The following is an 18,147-nucleotide window of genomic DNA, read 5'->3' as shown; positions in this document are numbered from 1 at the left end:
TAAGGGTTCGGACATTATCTATGGGGCACAATGCTCACAATATGGGGAATGGGTCACTTGTGAGACCCAATCCCCACCACTACACAATATGTCCATATAACAAGCATGCATGTATACTCTCTCCCTGAAACCAAAAGGAAAAAAAAAAAGCAAAAAGAAAAAGACCTAGAGATTCTGTGATCTATTTTGCTCATAAGTGATGAGTATTCAATCTTTATCCAAAACCTAAAAATATTAGCTTTTAATATGGAGATGGAAGCAAAACATGGATGGACATCAAAGATTCTAATGACAGTTTTGTCTCAGGAAGAGTCAGCTTGCCACAGCACAGAGATACCTGCTCACCACAGGGCAGTGTAAAGGCAGAAGGTTCAGTCTGACTGGCCACTGATAGTTTATGACAGACACGGTAGGCACAGCTTTTTTTATGCATGGCCCAATTTAGAGAGATTAAAGGGTCCACTTTGCCTCTGGTATTTCATGCATCAATTAATTGAAGTTGACTATTCCCTCGAAGGATTTGATTATAATAGAGACTTAATGGGCAGGAAAAGGCTTTTTTTTTCCTGGAATATAATTACTTTTAAATATTGCAGCAAGAAGTCCATTTGAAGAGTGGAATGAAATGAAGTTAGTTACTAAACAAATGTGGTTGGGATTCTGAGAGGATCTATCAAAGCTTTACCTACAAAGTATTCTTGTTGAAAATGTTAAATCTGAAGAGAATCAATTCTGGGGATTCGACTCATAGTGTCCAAGAAGTATGGGGGATGGAGGAACAGGTTAATGGATACAGCTAGGATGAAATCAAATAAATGCAAAATAAAGAACATTCTATAGGACACCTGACCAGATTGTGTCAAGAGTCAGTGACAAGAAAGGATGGGAAGAGGGAAGAGTAGAAATTGTTCTAAAATTTAAGTCCCGAGAAACATAACAAACGCAATGAGTAGAAATGGGTCTGAATTCTGATGCTAACAATCAAGCCCTGGAGGGCATTTTTGAGCTTTAATTTCTTAAATTTAAAAGTAGACTAGGTATTACAGGGTATGAAGGGACGACTATGAATTTTCTATGTGTGGTAATATTATTATAGTTATATAAGAAATGTTCTCTTTTTTAGATATGCATAATTAAAGCATTTAAAAGCAAATGCCATTACATCTAAAATTTATTTCAAAATTTTTCAGCAACCCCCAAACCATCGAGAGGATAGCAATTATGGCAAAATGTTGATAACTGTTGAATCTGGGATGACAGGAGCCATTAAGTCATTTCCTGTACTTTCATGTGTGATTTTTATAGTAAAAAAAGATGTATTTAAATAGAGAGAACCTAGAATTTTAAATGTCCAAAACTATCATACATGTGTTTAAGCAACATAAATTACAAAATGCATGATCACTGAAAATTATAGCATAAGATATATATATGTTCTTGAAAGAGTTGACATTTTACTTGCAACTCATTTATATCATTTGCCTAAAATTTGACGTTAAATATTAATCTCATCTTATTTAGTCCATCAAGATATATTTTGTCTTTAATATTTTAATTCCCAAAAGCTAATTTTTGTTCAAACTAAACATTAGCTGCTGTTCTTCTGGAAATTCTAAGAGACTATATTTTTCATCAGGGAAAGAACTTTCAGTTCTTTCCTATCAAGATTCTGAGTTCAACCTCACATTTACTGACATTTCCAAAGCTATTCAAAATGTTGAATTCCTTTTGTTACAAAATCCTTTAGGCAGAGGCAGGATCCAGAGATATAAGGAACATTCCAAGTCATAATTCCTCCCCACTCCAACTCACTTACAATATACCAGTTTCTTTTAGAACCCCAAATTTTCAGCACCTATATTAGATATGATGAGCACATTCAGGGTAGTATGGTTGTAGATAATATCTATATTAGAAAACTCTGAAATGAGTAAAAAATTTTAGAAAAAGCTTTATCTTCTTTCGATGTCACAAAACCTCAAATCTGTATATTCCAAGTGTAGTAAAAAAATGCATTGCCATCTCAAACAGATCAAGCAACCTATCATGGTTTACACAGTAGAAATGAATATTGCTGTGTGGGGATAGGTTCAAATCTGTTTAGCCAACTCTCAAAAACAACCTGCTTCTACTGCCACCTGGATCAAGTGTCTTTACCCAATTCAGTAACTGTTTACCCATAGTAAACCTCCAAAACCTATTATCTCAAAAGAGCACAGAAGAAGAAAAAAAAGAGAAAGGGTGATTCATTTTTCCAAACGCAGACAATAAAACTGGAGAGAGTGCTCACTGATGCTGGAAAATATGCAAATACAACTATTTCCTTCCCATCCAGTTGCTTTATTTTAGTAATTTTTAAAAGTACTGTCCTTCTATAAAAACTACCAAAATGACTCTGCTTTTACAAGGGTAGCAGCTCTGTTGCCATCAGCTCCCATTAAAGGACAATATGTGTGCAAAGGACACATATTGCAAACAAAAATCACTCAAGGAAATTTCCACAGTGGCCCTAGGAACCACACCCAGGAATAACAACTTTGGCTGTTTCTGAACTTTTATTAAAAAGAAAAATATAGCTGACACGTCTTTCTAAACTTTTAGAACTTAAGAAGATGATACAAGGTGAACTGTATACTCCAAACATAAACATAATTCTCTGGGTATTTTAAGTGATCTCTAAGTTCTTCGGAGGTTTCTAAAGAACCCTTGGTTTTCCCAAGATTAAACACCTTGCATTGCCATAGGTCAGTGATGCAGACATGGTCTTGCTTCTAATCAAAATTTAAAACTTGTGTGACTAAGAACATCTCAGGAAAAGTCACACTATTAGGAACTAATAATCATGATGTGTATTGGGTAAAGGCATGATGTTGATTGAGATTTTTATTTCAGATGAGTTATCTAGAACAAACACTATTTAAGAGTCTCGAGGAAGTGAAGTAATGGTTTCGTAGTCTGAGACTCATAGTCCAATTCCCTCAAAGCGTCATTTTGAAAGTTCTATTTTTATGTCCAATGTTTTAAAAAGGACATTTTCACATTAGTAGTAAAAGTAGTTACTTTGCAAATAATAGTGGGAAAATAATATTTTATTTATTTCTCATTCATAGTCATCCCCACTTGTGAAATGTGAATGATAAACGATTTCTTGTGAAAAATAAACACCATGATAAAACAGCATTTATTTGCATATCCATCCAGTCCATCCATTTTCAAATGGGCTGTTGGGAGAAATTATAAATGCTTATGGCAGTATACATGCTAAGTAATTTGATTTTATCAGTGCATATTGAAAACACCACATTGTTCCCCTGAAATATGTACAGTTATCACATATCAACTTTAAAAAAAAGAAATGGACTGTTTAAAAACATCAGATATAGAAACTTAGTGCTTTGGGGAGTTGAACTGCTCTAGTGTAAAATTTCTATAGGTAATGACAAGATTTCTATACTTATCCCAATGAAACAATAATAAATAGGAAACCAATGAATCCAAGTGCTGTCTAAGTATGTCAACCTGTAAACACATTTAGGCATATTTCAGCAAATACTTTTATGCACTATCTAGTTTCCAATAATAATAATAAAAAGAAGAAAACCACCAAGAATTTATATTTAAATGTAAATTTCCTTCATATTTAATTATTCAGAGTGAAGAAGTAGTAATTATTCTCAACATGAAGAAAGAACCAATTAGTAAATTAGACTTCAATTTTTTAAAAGAACGCCAAACGTCACTAGATTTTAACTCCTAAAGAATTAACAATAATGAAGATATTTAAAGAATTTAGCTATAGCAATCCTAATAATATTTTTTTGAAAACTACTTAATACTTTAAAAAGTCTTTAATGACAATGTATTTTTTCAATAGTGAATTGAACAAGAATTCACATTCGCTTAAAATACTTTTATTCCTTTCTAAATATAGGTCTAATGTCTGAACATCTACATACCTTTAAATATTTAAAAAGGAAACTCCAATTATACTTCTTTGATTAGAACTGTGAATTTAAAAATAAAAAGGGGTCTAATAATACTCTACTTTTTAGGCAACTATTAATTTAGGATGTTTTACTTGAGTACGACTGCAGACCATTCTCTTTCAGCTAAGAGTTTTCTCTTCTCTAAGCTACAAAGACTATGTGACAATTGCGTCACTGTAGTATGGTGATATGCTAAGTTTCATTCCTAATGGCCAGATGTGAAATGTTATGATGCAGATGCAATAAAAATATCAACAATACCAAGTGATTTCAGGCTTTTGGTAAAAATTATCCTCCAAAGCACATCCAACAGCCTGCAAAATGAATCTCATTTTCCACTATTTAAGTTGTGCCAACTAGAGATGTTTACTAAACCAAGAGAGCAACTTTTGAGGGGCCAGGGAGTAGAGACAGGCCTAGCCTGATACCACGAGGAATGGTTAAAATGGAAAACCAGCACTTACCATCGCTCTTAGAACACACGCTTCAACAGCATCCACGGTACATGCATATCAGTATTTTTGAACTGCCTTATTGAGTTTTAGTCCATAAAATGGCGACATGAGTAAGAGTCAGACAGGAAGCATAATGAACAATGCCCAATGCCGGGTTCACTTACCTGCAAAAGGAAAAGCAAAGGTTTAAATCTCTCTAATCATGAAGGCACAATTATCGCTTCACATTGTGACTAATTAGCTTTGACTTAAAGCAGATTATGTGATAAAGAAAAAGACAAATATAACCCTGTGGCCTTTAATAACACTGTTTGAAAACAGAAGTTTTCTTCTCCTGTCTACAAACTATGAATTCTTTGACAGGAACAAGTTACTTGGATGCAGAAGTGGAATATTTTGTTTATAGTGAGCTGATAAACAATTTCTCTTCACAGTTCGTCAAAGTACAGATGTGACAATAAAACCTGTGATGGAACTAGAACTCTCAAGATGTTGAGCATGTTTTCCCAGGAAGTATCTAATGATTGTCACTAGATCAGTTTCAGCTCTTTCTTTACAGGATAAACGGTGTTAGTTATTGCTGGGATTTTGCCAATGATCTCCTAGGCAACTGACAGCTAAAACAGCCATAAATAGAGCAGCAAACACCATCACTGCTTGCTACCCTGAAGTATTTTGCCCTTATACACTTTAGTGTGCAAATTCTGAGAACTGTGTGTTAGCATGAACATTCTTCTTGTCTTGAAGCATGGGAAATATCCAAAATATTGACACATCAGGGACAAGAACTAGCAAAAAAAGAAAGAAAAAGAAACATCAATGAACCTTCTCTGTATCTATATCTGTTTCTAAAACCATAAAAACGGCTAATATGTTTGAGCTCTTATTATGTGTCAAGTGCCAAGGGATTCTACATGTATAAATTCATTTGGTATTTCAAACAATTCTTTGAGACATGAACTAGCATTATCCTCATTTTTGTAAATGATGAAGTTAAGACACAGGGAAGTTAAGAAACTTGCTTAAAGCCATATTGCCAGAAGTGACAAAGCTAGAATAAAAATATGTATTTTTTTATTATCACCAACTCAGATCTCACAGATTCACGTTGCAAGACATCAAACTCTTTCTCTCATGAGATTGATTTTGACATGTTACTGAAAATCTGAGGAAGAGTCTGTAATTGTGCTCTTCAAAAAATATCAAAATGACAATAGTGCAGTTTTAGAGCTGTTTTCTGCAAGACAGAGAATATCATTCCCCTTAGAATAAACTATTAACAATAGGTGCTTGCTAGAAATAAAGTGCTTCAACAGATCACAGTTTGGAAGTATCAAATCACCATTTGTCCTTAGACCAGTTCTATAAAACTGACCTCACAAAGGTTTCTTCAAGAATTGTAGAGAGGATTGATACCTAGTATACAAAATAATATATAAGATAACAAATATATAGAGCAGAACCTCCTTTCTCAATGGTATCTGAACTCCTTTCAAAGCATCTCCACCTGGAAGCTGTGTGCTCACTCTGCAGTCGTAAGGCTATTTCTCTAACTACCTTTTGGACCCTTTTTAGAACTATCCTCAGGCAATATATACATTCCTTAAGGCAATAATCTCATGATTTCAGGGTAACATTTTGTTTCCTACTAAAATCAATATTATTTATTGGAAGTAGTCCTAGTATCAAATGACTTATTTTCAAAAGTCAAATCTTCCCTTACATTCCCTTGCATTCATCAAGGTTATCCCATAGATAAGTAGGTGGGTAAGTGATTGGTAGACAGAGCTTTCATATATATCTACATAAGCTGAAAACTAGCTCTTGAATACACATTGTACTTTCTAGAATGAAGACTCTGAAGAACAAGTATTATTTTGGATGTTCTGGCACATGTGCGTATTTTTTTCCCCTCCACTAATAACCTTATCATCGGGGTCAATCATATATGGATCCAATTCAATAGTCATTGGTTAACTACCATGTGCCAAGTGCAATGCTAAGGATTTTCACATATTACCAGCTGATTTTACTTTCGTAAATATCCTCTTAGAAAGGCAGAAGGATTCCTCTCTTACAGATAAGAAAACAAAGACTTACAGATATAGTAAGAGAAGGCCAAAGTACTGGAATTCCAGCCCGGTCTTCATACCATAAGACATCCTTTGGGGCACCTGCTTCCATCTGACTATCTTTGGTGTATAAGGAAATGTGAGATATGCTTCTACTGAGTGAGAAGATTTTTCTCTAAAAGGGAGAAAATTGCACTCACCGGACCTAGTCATCTTCTGTGTCTTATAATTTTATATTTTTTATTCCTATTCCATTTGCTATTGACTGTTCTGGATGCCACCTGAACACTGGCAAGAAATTAAACATGTACATTCATGAGTTGATTTTAATTCAAATAGAAATGATTAAAATTGTTTAAACCTTATCCTGTCTCATTCCTACCCTCAATTTGTTAGCGAGGATGTTGGGAAACAAGTCTGGAATGGGTATTTTATCACTATGGCTAAAACTTATAGCCATGAAGGAATTAAAAAGGAAATATGACAAGAAAAGGAATCAGACTAAAGAACAGAAAAGGAAGATCCAAATTAATATATTTTTCTGTTAATTCCACAAGGTTATAAATTAATTGCTGTGGCAGAAAAATAGAAGTATTACATCCTTGCCTTGCCCTACTAATAAAGTTTCATTTCAGAATTGTATAATAAAAGCTATTAGCAGCTAGAGATAAATACATAATGCATCTTATAGAGGGTATCTTTAATACAAGAGATATTTTATGCAAATAGCTCTTCATGTGTCTCAGAATATTATTTTCACAGCATTTTCAGAGGACCACCCATGGCCTCCAGTCTTTCATAATGCACATTCATTCAGAGACAAGATCGCAACTCCCCACAGACTACTGACGGGATAAACCCAATCCTCCCGGTACCAGAGGGTGTGCCTGCTTTTTATCTACCATTTCCCCTACTCTTTACACACTGCCAACAGGACAGTGGAGAAAGTTTTGTCCTGTTTTATCTTTTATGATGAAGACTTTTCAAATTGAGCACTATGCAGACTATTTTCCTTTCTAAAGAGAGATTCAAATGTTCTTGATAATGAAAGGATTTCAGAAACACTTAAAGGTTACAAATCCCAATGTAAACACTGAGTCAAGATTGAAATAGTCATCATGGCATTATCTAGGTTTTGGAAACGTTAGCAGCTCTCCACAGAGCAAAGGGTGCCCTTCCTCACTATGGGTCACACTCAGGGAAATCACCTTTCCTGGACAAAAGATTCATGTCACAGGTTTTCAAGAATGTTCATCTTTCTATCAATTAAAAAAAAAAAGTGTAGGCCAGGCACCATGGCTCACAATTGTAATCCCTTTGTAATCACTTTGGGATGCTGAGGCAGGAAATCGCTTGCAGCCAGGAACTTGAGACCAGCCTGGGCAACAAATTGAGACCCCGAGCTCACAAAAATTAATAAAAACAAAGTATAACATGCAGACATCAGTCCTGATGGTATCCTGTGTAGAAAAAGGTCATCTTCATCTCCCAAAGTCAGAAAAGTAAATAAAACAAAAACAAAACGTATAAAACCACAGTTGAATAGCATAGTTTTACATCAATGATCTTAGTGCAGTCACTGAAAACCAACACTCTCTCATATCTTGAGCTGTTTTTTGCCCTCTGCATCAAGAAATGCAAATAATCCTTGGCAGATTTTTTTAAACTGAGGAATCAAAAATCCTGACAGAAAATATTCATCCAATTAGTGAAAAAACCCTACTGGTTTTAAATGTTACAGATACCACCAAGTGGGAAAGTGTCATGATGTATATGCCAGAGGTTATTTTCACACTGAGGAAATAGAAAAAAGATCTCGCCGCAGGAGAAAAGAAAATTCTTAAGCAAAATCAATTATTCATTGCAGTGGAAGGAAAATGATTTTGCTGCTGGCCTGGGATGCTATCAATAATTTCCTGGCTTTTGACATTCTCAGTTGCTTCATTTAATGGGAGGATGATTCTTTCAAAAATTTCTGACAATCTGAAAAAACTGTCCTTCCGGGAATAAAATTTTAAGTAACAATATTACTATCTATGGTATAAGAAAACTACTTCTGCGTTATAATTTGGATTATATAGATACTAGGTAAGATGTCATATAGATGTCAGGTAAGCAGGATTCAGAGTTGCAGGAAGAGCTGAGATACAGTAGTAATAGTGGACTATATACTGTGAGAGACCCAGGAAATTCACCTAAGATAAACTAAAAATAGAAACAATACAATAAGAACATTATTTTCCATAATGTACATTACTCATACTTATTTTCATTGAAAACCTGCACTAAGGAATGATCAAATCATGAATAATCTTAATGTTCAAAACAATAACTGTGTCTCAATTCATAAGCAAAGAAATGAAGAATTGACAGAGAAATATGAATTTGTTTCAAGAGGTATATACACATTTTTATTTTCTAGTATGAATGGGTCTTTGGACAAAAAACAAAAGAAAAAAATTTTAAAAGGGGGGTATATACATTAAATTGGTGCTTTTCTTCACACCTATATGTGTTGACCTTCCTCATGAAATTATTAGTAATAGTTGAAGAGAGTAACTCTTTCATCTTTGTGTTTCTAGCATCTAAAACAGTGATTGATCCACAGGCTGCACTCAATATTGCTCAATAAATGAATAAAGATACATCTAAGTGGGAATAGCTATGGTGAAAACAAAGATAATAAGATATGGCCATTATCCCCAAAGCCCTTACTTTAAACATAAAAATCTTACTAGTAGTCAAGATTCTACTTTGCATGTAATTAACTATTTGTTCTGATGGTGTTACCATCTATGGGAGTTTAGACCAGTTCACTCTAGGTTGGTGGAAGGAACCAGGGAGACTTTATCGAGGAAATGAGACTCAAAATAAGTACAAGTTGAAGAGGGATAAGTCTGAAGATGAGGGAAGTTTGGCTAGAATAGGGAGATACTGTTGAGTAGGAAAAACAGAGACTCATAAAACATGGGTCCAAATTTGAAAGTCAAATGGTTTCAAGTTGATAACATGCCAACCTCTCCCTAAATATACCTCACGTTTACCTTCCACATACTCTGAAATATTAATAGTCTTTTAATAGTTTTTAAAACTAGTGTCTTTTAATAGTTTTTAAAACTAGTGCATAGCATTCACGGAAAAGGTAACAGGTATCTGTTTTTTAACTGACATTCTTACGTAGAGCATCATCTCAGGTGGTAGTAAGAAACAATCAATAAAGAATTTAAAATAGCCTTAAGTATAAACAGTTGACCCTTAAACAACACGGGTATAAACTGTGCGGGTCCATTTATCCATGGACTTTTCTTCAATAAAAATTACACTGAGTGTGTCTGCCTCTCCTGCCTCCCCTTCCACATCCTCTTCCTCTTCCATCACTGTCCCTCCCAGGACAGCAAGAACACTCCCTCCACCTTCTTCCTCTTCCTCCTCAGTCTACTCAATGTGAAGATAATCAGACTGAAGACCTTTATGACAATCCACTTCCACAAAATGAATAGTAAATAGATTTTCCTTCCTTATATGTTTTAAATGTTTTCTTTTCTGTGACTTACTTTATTATATGAATGTTACATATACACACATAACAAAAAAATAAATGTCAATCAACACTTACATTATTAGTAAGGCTTCTGGTCAATAGTGGCTATTAGTAGTTAAGTTGTGGGAGAGTCAAGTTATACGTGGATTTTGAACCGTCCAGGGGGTTAGTCTCCCTAAACCCCTCTTTGTTCAGGGATCAAGCATACAAAACAGTCAGCAGATAGATAAAATGAAAATTCCAAGAAGAGAGGGGAGAAAAACAAACCTTAAATCAGGAGTTGTATTTCAAATGTAATCGCAAGTAAGGTTCTGGCATTAAGCAATCAAAATGGCCCCGTGGCTCATCAGAGTGGGACCTAGAGTTCACCTGGTAGAGTTCTAATATCTTTTTTTTTTCTTCAAAAATTACCTATAATTAGCTGCAAGATCAATTTAAAAAACAACATCTAGTGATCTGCCTGTTCGACTGTATGTATATGAATCTGGATTAGAGAGTTCTATGGAGCTGTAGAATAATCAGGGAACCCGAGTCCCATCTCTGCCACCTGGAGTGGTGGTGTCCTGAGAGAGTCCCCCTCACACATCTGAGCCTACTACCTTGTCTACTCTATCAGGATAAGGATATAGATCCTAGAGCAATCCTCCGAGGATTAAGTGAGGTACTATATATGAATATTCTGTGTAACCTGTAGCATCCTATTTCAAGTATAAATTGTCAAAGATCCGAAAGTACTAAAAGGATCAAGGACATTTGATGATGATCAACCTACCTTAAAAGAGAAAACTGACTATGATGACCTTTGCCTCTCTGCTCTCATATATTTCAGAGAGAATCTGCATCCACCCCACCTTCTGGGGGCATGGGTCTGGGTAGCCCTGGGTGGCCATACGAGTACCAGATGCCCCAAACCCTACCCAGAGTTGACCGAACAAAGGACAGACACCTGCTCCGAGCTAGACAGATCAGACTCTTGGGAAATTTGAATCGAAAATACTGAGACCAGATCAGGCAGTCATTTGAGGCTGAGTTGAGTATTACAGGAGGTTACGTGGGACTGCAGAAGTGACAGAGCAGAAACGCCTGTCTGTCAAGGAATAATGAAGCAGATGAACATAGGGAAGCTGAGGCATTGGTCATGACACCCAGATGGAGGGGCGACATCAGCTGCTTGATGATTTTCCTATTCCTCTGAGGAACAACTCTGCTACCTGCACTTGGAACCCCCAATACCCATCCTTCAATCCTTAAGAAGCAACTTGGAAACGTATCACTGCACTAGTGTTTCATCCGCTAGTGGCTCTAATTTCTTTTTTCTTTGGAGAACATTTTTTATAGCCAGTTTCAAAGAAGAAGTTTCCCTGAAAGGACAGTCACAATGTGATGTTGACATGCAGTGGGAGAAAGTACTGTAGTTGGAACCCCAATACCCATCCTTCTATCCTTAAAATAAGCTCTTTTCAATTTGAGTTTTCTTAAGTGAGGTTCTTTCCTTAAAATCCAAAACAGAGGAAATACAAAGCAAATTGAGGGCCTATGTACTTTCGCCCACTACATGTCAACCTGACACTGTGACTGTCCTTTCAGGCGCCCTTCTTCTTTGGTATGGGCTATAAAAAAATGCTCTCCAGGCCAGGCTCAGTGGCTCAGCCTGTAATCTCAGCACTTTGGAAGGCCGAGGTGAGTGGATTACCTGAGCCCAGGGGCTCGAGACCAGCAGGGGCAACTTGGTAAGACCCCGTCTCTACAATAAAACAAAAATCAGCCAGGCACGGTAGCATGCACCTGTAGTTCCGGCTACTTGGAAGGCCGAGGCAGAAAGATCGCAGGAGCCCGGTGGGTCAACGCTGGGGTGGCTGTGAGCGTGCCACTGTACTCCAGCCTGGGTGACAGAGTGAGACTCCAACTCAAAAAAAAAAAATTGCTCTCCAAATGAAAAAGAAACTAGAGCCACTAGCAGATGAAACACTAGTACAGTGATGTTTCCAAGTTGCTTCCATGTCAAGCTAACTGGATGACCAGTTGATTTAATAAAAACACAACATATAAGGGTGTATCTAATAAGCCCCTTCTCTCAGATATTTCATATAAAGTGACAAAATGTACTGTCAAGAGTTGTATCCAGCCGGGCTCGGTGGCTCAGCCTGTAATCTCGTGCCTTTGGGAGGCTGAGGTGAGTGGATTGCTGAGCCCACAGGATCGAGACCCACCTGGACAACTTGGCGAGCCCTCATCTCTACAATAAATCAAAAAAGTAGCCAGGTAGGGTAGCATGTGCCTGTAGTTCCAGCTACGCGGAAGGCTGAGGCAGAAGGATCGCCAGAGTCCAGCAGGTCGAGGCTGCAGTGGCCGGGAGCGGCCACTGCACTCCAGTGTGGGTGACAGAGTGAGACTCCAACTCAAAAAAAAAAAAAAGAGTTGTATCCTTGGTTGGTGATCTAACTAGATATCTAAATAGGCTACAAAGTAACAAGAGTGTTAATTTTTTTTTAAATGTACTATTGCTGTTGGATAAATAAATGTGAATATGTTTAACTTAAAGCTAAATAGGCTTAATAATAAACAAGAATACTAGTGTTATACTATTTATTCATTCAAGAAGTTCTGACCAGGAACTTATAATAGGCAATATATCAGACATTTTGGGGTAATGTAGATATGGATACTTCCAGAACGCAGCTGGCATCATAGGCCAAACAAGGACAGGAATTATTAAATCAACTTAGCAGATACTTTCCAGTCTTCCAATTACTTAGGGAATAAAGTCAAACTGCAGAAAGTATTGACTATAAATACTCCCCAGTGGTTCCAGCCCCTGTACATTAAGCAAGGTGTGGTCTGGTTTGAAAATTAAGAACCTCCAGGCAAAATTAAGATTTCACAAGAAATGATATATCCAGAAAGAGGATCTTCATGATCACACAGGACCTTTTTTGGCCCACCAAAAGAAGGGAAATAAATTTTCAAAATAAAGCAATGACAGATGAGGTCCAAAATAATGACTAATTAGTTCATTTTAATAAAGTGCTGGATGTGGCATGCTGCTAGGAGTTATTTGGAGGTTGGTGGTGCGGAGTTAAAGATCCGCAAGCAGCACAGTCAAGTCACACAAACAGATTTACTATTCAGACAAATACAATGAACGAGGAGTTAGAATCAGGCAATTCATGTTGCCCAAGGACATCGCCAAACTGATCCCTAAAACCCATTTGATGTCTGAACCTGAATGGAGGAATCCTGGTATTCAGCAGAGTCAGGGATGAGTCCATTACATAAAGCATGAACCAGAACTTCACACTTTGCCATTTTGGTGTCCACTGCCCAGGAAGCCAAAGAAATTAAGTTGGTGAGCCACTTTTCAGCCTCAAGCATGATACAGCTGTTCTTACTTTCTAACATCCCTCTGATAACATTATTATGCTCCTTCTTCTCACTTTGATGTTTAAAAGATGCTCAGTGCACTGTCTGATTGTGCTGGTAACTGCCTTACTTCTTGAGTAGAACCAGCGCCATCACAGCCCAACCAGATGAAAGTCATGTGGCCACAGTCTCAATTGAATGTGGCCCCTGAAGCCACGGTGTACTCTATATCCAGAACACACTTGACAGAAGGAGGAAGCATCTGAGATTAAGACTGTGGCTGTTACGAGGATCGTGTAAACTTGCTGTCTTGTTTTTTTCTGTTGGATGTTGTACATATGGTGACTTGCGGGTTGTTTCAATGTATTGGAAACTTTTCATTTTATTCAAGAAATCTGTTCCATATTATAAGCCTTGATTAAAGAGAAAGTTTCTATAATCCAAAAAAAAAAAAAGTGCTTTGATGTGATTATAAATCATTATTAAAATACTAGTGCCTGGGATTTACATGAAGCTGTTATGTATTCTAGTAGTTCACAACCAGCAGTACATTCTAGAACCACCACTGTCTCCTATCAACTCCAAGTTCCATTCTTAAAGGAAAAGCCTACAGGATTCATGGCTACAGCACTGGAACATGAGGTATTGGTCTTTCCTTAGAGTCTGTCTTGCTTATGGTTAGAAATCAAAGAAAGCAGCTAAACAGAGAAAACTAGAAGCAAACTGACAACCACAAAAAGCTAAAAATATGTCATTATATTGGTAAAAACTATTTATTCCACTGGTATCTTTGGGACCAATTATGGTGCCAGGTACTGTGCTATGTGCTAGATAAACACCAAGTAAATACATTCTCTCACAATCTAGAGCTTACAGTCTAATGGGGTAGATAGGGGACTTCGAGTGCAATAGCTTGCTTAACATAAGTAACTCCATTTTGTAACAGATTCTCCATTTTAGCTGCTCATACCCAGAGATGACCCCCCTGCATAACCTTCCCGTCGTCACAAGCCCACATTCTTGTTCCCCTCAGTGCTTGGAAACTCCCTAATTGCAAATTCCGTAGCTCTCTGTACCCTTTCACAACCAAAGGTTCTGCCAAAAATGTAATCACAACTGAAAAGCTTTTGTGGTTTTTGCCTTCATAAACCCCCTGCTCACTCTGTTCGGGGTTGAGAGTTCTTTATGGCACTACCCTGCTCCCAACCATGGGCTAATAAAGGACTCAAATTTGACTTTCTGCATGTTGGCGACTTCTTTCTCACACTTTGGCTATAACATAAGCAAATAAGCAAATAAATGTGTCAGTACCACCTGTTGTCAATGCTTCAAATGAAACTCACAAGGACAGGATAATGTAATACATGAGGACCTATGATCAAGAATAATGGGGAATTTGGTAGGGACCTACTTAGGGTGACCAAGGAGGTGACATTAACAATGATAGATAGCCTCAATCCAACACAGTCATCCAAGGACTCAATCCCACAACAGTGAAAAGACACAAATGAAGAACAGTCATCAAACGTTTATATGAGTAGCTCCAAAAAAGAGAAAAAAGTCTCAAGCACCTTTGGCTGAAATGGAAGAAAAACCTACTCCTAACACAAATTTGTTTGACTGAGGAGACAGTTATTGGGAGTCAGGGCCTGCTCTAGGTTATCTCATTCCATTTTCACAATCCTACAGTGAAAACTACAGACTCAGAACTAATGATAGCTCCCCTGGAAGACAGAGATACAGAGCAGTGGGAAAACCACAAGATGGGCATCAGCAGAGCTAGCTTCCAGCCCTGATTGTCATTGCAAAGTCCTACTTTGATCAGTCAAATGTCTGGTATTTTGAAAGATTGTAGCAACTTATTCCTATAGCTAAAATAATGAAACTACTGTTTTGGCAAGTCTCTTCTCACCACCTCTACCTACTCCCATTAGAAAAAAAAAAGCCAGGAAAGTTATTTAGCCCTTGTATTCCTAGCTACTTGAGATGATCGCTTAAACCCAGGTGTTCAAGGCCGCTACAAGTTATGACCATGCCTGTGAATAGCCACTGCACTCCAGCCTGGGCAACACAGCAAGACACTATCTCGTTTTTTCTGTTTTGTGTTTTTTTTAAAATGCATCAACAGTCCAAATGTGTAGGTTTAGCTGTCACTAAAAGAATTATCTTTTTCCTAAGAAAAAGGAAGAGAATGCTATTCTTACACCTCTGTGAATAATAGCATCCTTGATCATGGCAGAACTCAGGAAAACACTGTATAGTCACATGACATGGCAAGAGCTTTGGAATGGAGCTGTACTGAGTGTTGAATCCTGGGTCTCAATTTACCACCTCTGTGTGATATTGGGCAAATTGCCTGACCCAATCTGATTCTCAGTTTTCTCAGCTGTGAAATGGGTAGGATTAAATTTGGGGCCATGTGTATCAACCCCAAAAAGCATAAATAAATAAAAAGAAAAAAAAGAATAAAATGAAGGATATATCTGCCCTAATCCTGAATTGTACTAGGGTAATCTTTAAAATAAAATATTTTTTTAAAAAGATATACCTACAGCTTTCTCATTTACAAAATGGAAGCAAACTTGCCTCTAAGGAATGTTGTGAGGACCACACAGAATTTTACCTTTCAAAGTACTGTGTAAATTATAAAATATAGACCAATATAAGACATCATTATTATCAACAACAAGAGAAACAGAAGTGTGCTCTGTATAAGACAAACAATTAAGATGACTCCCAGGGGCCCTCACAACTCAAACATTGGAGACTCCTCAGCAGACAGTAAAGGGTAACAGAAAAGTAAGGCTTAGGAACTAGATAACCACCACTCTGGCTAGCTGTAAAATCTCAGTCAAGTTGGTTAACTTCTTGTGCTTCCATTGCCCATCTCATCATAAATATAAGAATAACTGCTACATCTCTGAGAGCTTGTGAAGCTTAAGTGTCACAATTTACCAGCTTAGCAAAGTCCTGGGACACAGTAACACTTAATAAATATTGGCTATTAATTATTAATAATTAATTAACTAATTAGTGACTGAGGTACTTCAGCATCGCACAGCCCTAGAAGTTGGCATGGCCAAATCTTAATCTAAAGTTTGGGGCCAGAGGGATAGATATCATGGAGGAACTTGTTCCATGTTGCCGGAAGTTTCTGATGTAGTCATCAAATAATTTATGTGAAAGTCACCTACTTTTTCTATCTTCAAACGACATGGTGCACAGTGGCAAATGTCAGCAGGGAAAAAATAGCAAGCTCCTATTTCCCAGCAGATGAGGCACTCCCTGTGACATGTAGCTGCGCTGCACCGTTGCTGCCCTGGCCTCCCTGAGCCACAAGCTCACTAACATTACTGCTGGAAACTAGACTCTTCAGATACCTAGGAAAGGCACACAGCAGGCTTCTCACATTTACCCCGGCATAAGAATCACCTGGCGGGGGCTTGTTAACAACTCCTGAATCAGCATCTCGGGGTAGAGGTCTGAGAATCTGTACCCACACAGGACTAGGCCTGTTTGGGGGAACCGTACACAGCAACCGAGTTGACCATAGTAGTCTATAGCAGTCACACAGATGGTGATTTGGTACCACCTTCTCCTCCCGTCTTCCAACCCCCAACGTCCTAGGTTATGAAACCATTCTCTGCAGCTTCATAGATAAACACGCATTCACACTTATTAACTTTAACAACAAGACTATTTTCACCTGAAGACTACCAAATTTGAATACAAATTTGTTGTTGGCAGCTGCTTTTAATTATCCAAGTCAATAAGCAAATCTGGCTAGTGATGCCTGTAGACATTTTGATAATTCATGGCTTATCCAAAAAAGATAAAAGGAACCCAGCCCCAGTGTTGCTGGGAAGCACCCCTATCTTGTCCTTGTCTCTATTCCCAGCCTCCTCTCTACCTGGTTTCCTTCTGCCTCAGGGATGGGAAATTAAGACCCTCCCCCACCTCTTTACCATAAAAGTCTTTTCTGTAGATGTTGAAGAACAGTAGGAGAATCTTACCCTTGCTTCCCTCCTTGCTATAGGCTAAAGAGTAAGAAGGATAAAGAAAACGCAAGATTGTAATATCTATGGGAGCTGAGAGGAGCCCCTGGCCTGGACCCAATGCCCTGGGTGAGACATTAAGAAATGACAAGCTCCAGCAAAGTGGCTGACAAAGTTGCTTGTGTGGCTTGAGGCATTTTTTGCAACATGGACAAGCTCCGCTGTCTATCCAAACACTCACCAAAAAATTCAGAGTGTCATATATTTAAGACACTAGGCAGGTGCTACAGGAAATACAACCCATGTTCAGGCAAAATCCCAGAATCCCGGGAACTTACAGTCCAATGATGGCTGAAACATTAATACAAAGGAAGAGTAAGCAATAATATTTTACAGAGAAAGGAATTGTTTTCTGCTAATTAAGCTGCAAAATGCCTTGGACAACTTTGTTTTGCCCCAGTCCCTTATTTTACCAAGAGGAAAGTCAACTCTTACTCTAAATTCTGATGTTCTAAGTTCTCAGAAAAGATAAAAGCTTGACAGTGAACTAAGAACAAGCCTCAGCATTCATCCTAGGTTTTCTCATTCAAGGTAAGTCAACATATATATATATTCAACCCTACTCTGTTCTAGGCAGTATTCTAGGTACTGGGGATACATGGTAAAAAGGTTGAATTAGTACCCTCAAAGAACTCATATTCTGCTAATTTTATTATACCTGACTACAGTAAGACCAAA

At 37.5% G+C, this 18,147-nt stretch overlaps 1 protein-coding gene across 1 annotated transcript; it reads left to right on the top strand.

Annotated features, from left to right (window-relative positions):
* Positions 1-4,422: 4,422 nt before the first annotated feature.
* Positions 4,423-14,056, top strand: LOC110595732 (cyclin-dependent kinases regulatory subunit-like; the record flags this gene model as incomplete). Its single annotated transcript, XM_021712925.1, is given in 3 exon segments — positions 4,423-4,487; positions 13,137-13,400; positions 13,909-14,056. Coding segments are annotated over 3 exon segments (477 nt in total), but the record flags the coding sequence as incomplete, so codon positions are not given.
* Between the last annotated feature and the right edge of the window lie 4,091 nt (positions 14,057-18,147).

Source organism: Carlito syrichta, unplaced genomic scaffold (genome assembly GCF_000164805.1).
Source record: "Carlito syrichta isolate Samal-C Ts95f unplaced genomic scaffold, Tarsius_syrichta-2.0.1 Scaffold303726, whole genome shotgun sequence".
NCBI classification, from domain to species: domain Eukaryota; kingdom Metazoa; phylum Chordata; class Mammalia; order Primates; family Tarsiidae; genus Carlito; species Carlito syrichta.
Note: the sequence above shows the minus strand (reverse complement) of the source record. Positions and strands in the feature narration are given on the sequence as shown.